The sequence below is a fragment of the Egretta garzetta genome, unplaced genomic scaffold (assembly GCF_000687185.1).
Source record: "Egretta garzetta isolate BGI_Z169 unplaced genomic scaffold, ASM68718v1 scaffold1021, whole genome shotgun sequence".
NCBI classification, from domain to species: Eukaryota; Metazoa; Chordata; class Aves; order Pelecaniformes; family Ardeidae; genus Egretta; species Egretta garzetta.
The window spans coordinates 10,057-15,643 of NW_009258752.1; the positions used below are offsets into that span (position 1 = coordinate 10,057).

At 45.1% G+C, this 5,587-nt stretch overlaps 1 protein-coding gene across 1 annotated transcript; it reads left to right on the forward strand.

Annotated features, from left to right (window-relative positions):
- Positions 1-6: 6 nt before the first annotated feature.
- Positions 7-4,409, forward strand: TMEM35A (transmembrane protein 35A). The gene is made up of 2 exons (XM_009649069.2): positions 7-242; positions 2,952-4,409. Exons 1-2 carry the CDS (start codon positions 123-125, stop codon positions 3,336-3,338), a joined length of 507 nt encoding a protein of 168 aa, XP_009647364.1. The 5' UTR covers positions 7-122; the 3' UTR covers positions 3,339-4,409.
- The last annotated feature ends 1,178 nt before the right edge of the window (positions 4,410-5,587 follow it).

The window sequence follows — 5,587 nt, forward strand, 5'->3', positions numbered from 1 at the left end:
CTATCCCCCTCGCTGCCGCCGCAGCTTTAGTCCTTGCCTCCTTCGATGGTGGCTGGCTACCTCCCGCCCGGGCTGGCAGCCAGAGCGAGAAGGCCTCTCTAGGACCGGTTGCCGGCGGCCCCATGGCATCTCCCAGGACCATCACCATCATCGCCCTCTCGGTGGCTCTGGGGCTCTTCTTCGTGTTTATGGGAACCATCAAGCTGACCCCCCGGCTCAGCAGGGACGCCTACAACGAGATGGTGAGTGCGGCAGCGCCGGGGGCGCGCTCCCCCCGCCCGTGCGGCGGCAGCAGCGTTTGCAGTGGGGTACATGGAGGGTGGCTGCTCTGGAGCCCGGAGAGATGGGGGGGGCAGCCCTTGCCTGGACTCAGCCTACCCATGGAGAAACCTCTCGTGGATAAGGACAGGGAGGGGAGGGGAGGAGGATGGGATAGCACAGCACACTGCTGCCTGCAAAAAGATGGGGACACAAGGGTCTCTGAAAAGCAAGGTCTGAAGAAGTGCCAGACGTGTAGCAGGCAGGTAGAGCCGATCCCCGGGAGAATAACTACCCTCTGGCCTGGGGTTAGGGAAAGCAGATGCCTGCTTTGGCATCCAGATGATGATCCTCAAAATTCTGTGCTTTAAAGGAACGATAATGATGCTGATTGTCTCTACCTCACCAAACTTGTGCAAGGATTAATTAGTGACCATGAAATGCTTTGATATTCTTAGCTGGCAGAAGAAGATATTATTAATAGTCACCTTATTATTCTCTTTAGCATGGGAAATGAGCCTCTCCTCCTCTTGCCTAATGGGAAAGGGGTGAGGAGAGGAAAAAGTCACCATGTGCATTTCTCAGCTGGTGAGCTAATTTCTGTTCCTCTCTGCCCAGGGCCAACCCTGCTGCAGAGCTTTGCCATCTGCAAGCTGCAAACAGGCAAAGGACTGGCTGCCACGTTTTGTTTCCTTGTCTATGTTTGTTTATTCTCCTGCCCCCCGCCCCCTGTTATATTTATTGCAGTGGCTGAAAAGCGTTGGTATAATTTTTGTGCCCCTAAAAAAATACTGCTGGAAGTTTCCAGCATATTCTGTTCTCTCCATTTGCTCCACCTGCCCAACTGCTTTTCCTAACATCTGAATCGCAGTGCCTTGTCTGCAGCCCAGCACAGGGATCTCAGAAAGAATCACCAAGAAGTAACTCAGGAGCAAGAGACAAATAAAATGCCCAGAAAACAAAGCTCTTAAGCTTCTGCTACTTAAGGGACAGAAGAAAGCACTGAGACTTTAGAAGCATTGCAAAATCCTTGCTCTGTAAAATATTTTCCTTCTCTGTCCCTTTCTGCTTTACCAAGAGTCAGGCCTACAGGTAGGAATTTTCTCTGTTTTTACAAGGAGAAAGGCAGAGGCACTTGGATATTGCACAGCACCATCATTCTTAATAGCCCGTATTGTAACATGTTCATGGCTCATTAGGCTTTCATGCTTTTGCTGTGCTGCATACCAGGGTGGTCTGTCATGTAATGGAGATGGTTAGTGAAAACCTGATCTTGCCAATCAGTAAGCGTGGCTTCTTGCCCCAAGCAAATAGAGAACTTCTGTTATCTACCTACAACACCAAACTTCCAGTTTCTCATTCAGCAAAACACAGACACGCTAGTTTGTCTATTAAAATACTTAAAATACCAGAGTACTCTAAGAATATGCTGATAGTACATTTCTTTATAAAGCTGTATTTTAAATACTTTAAATAAATACTTTGCTCAGAGGGAAGGTTTTATTCACTGAAGGTTTAAAATGCATCCTTATGATGCATACACTTAGAGTAAATGTGTCATGAGATCTTCAATTATTTAGTAGCAAAAATGACAATGCTGTATTTTTTTTAACGACAGTTAAATGAAGTGTCAGCTCCTTTTAGAAGGAAGCAGCAAAATTTACAGAGAAGCAGGGAATTTCTGTGTGCCTGTAGTGCAGGTTTCCAAGATCACAAGGAAGTAAATCTACAATCCAATAAGCACCTGTGGGAGCTGAACAACTCTGAGATTCTGCTTCCATTTCCCTCTCCCTGGTTAGAAAGCAGAGAATACAATGGCAAGAATATCTGCAGGGATAGTATACTCAAGTGTAAGTGGAAATAATTTCAGTGTCTCCAATAACTAGGAGCTTTATTAAAAGATATAAAAAAGGAAATACTTGATTGAAAAAGAAAAAAAAAAACCCAAACCCATGAGCACCTAATGTTCAAATGCAAGAACTTGAACGTGTGTAAGGACAGAGGTTGTTTCTTCTCTGAAACAATGAAGCAGCCATGTAAGGAGGCCGAGTCTTGCAACTTACACTGCTTCTAAATCCAGCATAAACCAGGGAGCAAAGGATGTAAAATGTCAGCTTGCTTTCATCTGAGGAAAGAAAGGATCATAAAAGTACATAGGCACAGGATAGGGTTGGTGAACCTCAGCTTTGATGTACGGTCACATGCTAAGATTGTACTGTCCATAAACACTGGGATATTGTAAGTTGCTCTGAGGTGGAAAGAGACTTCTTTTTTTACTTGTGCCTTGGCTTTGCAGGGACTAGGTGTATTATTTAATTATAAAGGACAAGCTACTCTTAGAGGTACTTTTTTTTTTCAGAACATGGTTCTGCATTGCTAATTCTAGCAATTGTAACTTCAGATTTCAGGAGAGGGTACACCTGGCCTGGTCCTAGCTGCAAAGATGGGTGCTAGGTTGCAGAACTCTTCTAGCAAGGAGACAACAGCTTATAAAGGGGGAATTGCAGGTTGATGGTGTCAATATCCCTCCAACAGAAGCTTCAGGGGTACAGATTGGATATTGTGCCACAGGGGTCTGTGATGATTTAAGTGATCTTTAGGTCACGTTGCACATCAGTCTATTTCAATGGAAGTCACCTTTGCCTTTACTTTCTCACATTATGGTGTTCTGTGCTATTACTGCTTGATTTCAGAAACGAGCATACAAAAGCTACGTGCGGGCCCTCCCCATGCTAAAGAAGATGGGAATCAGCTCCATCCTTCTCCGCAAGAGCATTGGTGCCCTAGAAGTGGCGTGTGGCATTGTTATGACACTGGTGCCTGGTCGCCCCAAAGACGTGGCCAACTTTCTCCTCCTCCTCCTCGTGCTGGCTGTGCTCTTTTTCCACCAGCTAGTGGGGGATCCACTCAAGCGTTATGCCCATGCCCTAGTCTTTGGGATCCTGCTTACCTGTCGTCTGCTGATTGCCCGCCAGCCTGAGGAGCAGCCCCCAGAAAAGAGGATCTTGTCAGTGAATGGGGATGAGCAACCACTTATCTGTGAAGCAGCTCCTGAGAAAGGCAAAATGAAGGTATCCTAGTTGAGTGCGTGTGAGAAATAAGGACCATCGAGGCAGCTCTCCAACATCACCCAGAAAATTTGTTTTTTATTTACCTAACTTATATTTTTTGTCTGTCTAAATAAAGTTGCACTTGGGGTCTGAGAGACACATGGTATGTCTACACTGTAGTCTTGCTTTTGCTGCTGCCCTGTAATGTAGAAAAATAAAGCTAGCTTTCACTAGGACAGCTTGGAGGCAGTTAGCAGCCTGGCTGGAGTAGCGCTGGCCTTAGCAGGGGCTACAAAACCAGCCTGAGAGTATGGGCAAAGACTTGGGCAGGTAGTCATGCTAACTGGGCACTGCTGCAGCGGGGAGATTACTCCCTAAGCATCAGCCCCGAGACCCATGGCAGTTGAAACCTAGACGGGATGCACTTCTGCTGTGTGGCAGTCTCAGCAACAGCAGCTGGGTAGAACGTAACCAGTGTCCCTGTGCTGGCTTGTGCAGCCCCATCCGCAAATCTACATTTCCTTTTCCATAGCCAAGGGGGTAAAAGAACCCTACCGAGCATAAAAGTGCTGTTCGTTGTGTTTGAGAGAGGGATCCCTTAGCCTTTGCTGTCTCTCTACCCAGTCCTTCCTTTGGACTGGTTATCCAAGGAAAACATGGGATGCGCTATTTCCATCTTCCTGGATTTCCACACTTTGCAGAGGCTCTAAAACTGGGACAATGGCCTGATAACAGTAACTTTTTGCCTCCTTCACATGAGGCAAGGGCATCTCTTTACCCTGCTTGGCAGAGAGCAAGGATCCCTGGTGAGGGGATGGGGAGCAGAACTGCCCAAAGAACTCCAAAGTATGTGTCTCCTGTTGGCAAATAATACCATGCTCCCCATTTCCTTGCAAAAAAAAGATCCCTTTTTCCATAACTACTGCAGAGTTATAGAATTATCAGTTATTACTGATAGATGAGGGTCTGAATGTGTCCAGGCACCTCATTGTTCATCCCACATACAGCTTTGGTGAGCTGGGGGAAGTCCTGTCACCAGAGCCTAAATACCTGTGTCTTGTATCTGAAATCTTACAGAGTGTCTAAGAAGCATGTGTTACCTCTGAGTTTGTTTTTCTTGATATTTGTCTGTTTTCAGTTTTTCCTTAATTTCTTAATTATTCATGAAAATAAACTTTTTGAAATTTGGAGAAAAATGTCTTGACAGAATCAAATTTATTTTTTGAGAGAGGCATCTGAAAGTATTTTTCCTGTGCTCAAACACTGCGTGTAAAATGGGCAGAATCACATCAGGGAATTTCAGAGGAAGACCAGGTGATGCACGATGGAAGCCATCTGACCACTATACGAATAACCACATGCATTTAAAAGAGACGTTTGAACATTTTCATGAAGCAGTCTCAGGCAAATTTCTGCTTCAGTACAATGTGGCAGTGAGAAAATATGTTAGAACTCCAAGAAAAGTTTGCTTCTGCAACAGACGCAGTCCCAAATATATATATGCTGAAGAATCCCCCTGCTAGAGCCCCAAAGAGCGACTGATTATCTCTTATCAGATGTGCACCCTGAACAAAGGAAACTACCAACAGGCCACCTTTGTTAGACAATCTCTCCTCTTTACAGACTACCTCAAGGTCATCCCAAATGCATATAGAATTTGCTTTACTTCCTGAAAGACACTTCATCTACCATGCCCTGACTGGAGTTATTAATCCCTTTTTAATTCAAAACCAAATAAAAATACCACCAACTCAAAACCACACCATGATGTGCGTTCACACACAAAGTACTCACAACTGAGTTGCTGCGACCTTTTGGCCAGGTGCCCTTCGCACGTGCATCTAATTCAGTAAAATTTGGAAACAAGCGTGTTTGTCTTTTGTAATGTTCTTCACCAAAGCCTGTATGGGTTCCCTAATAATAAATATGAAATATTCTGCATAGCAAAGTTTACCCCTCCAAAAACTTAAGACTGTAAGTAATTCTGAAAAACGTTCCTCTCTTTTCACTTTCGCCTCAGTGTGAATCGCTTACCCACAGTAGTGGCGACATCTTTTATCACAGAGGAAGACAAGACTCTTCTTGGAGTCAGCAACAAGAATTCTGTATTTATATTGGGTTGACCTCTGTCACTGCCCCCCAGCATTAGCAAACTATTTTTGGAAGCTGTCCGTGATCTTTGCTTGCTTGAGGTGATAAGGCACCAAGAACCGATTTAGCCCTTTTGTAAGGCTACGATGAGCATTTACACTTCCTACCTTCCCCTCCCCCCTTTCCCC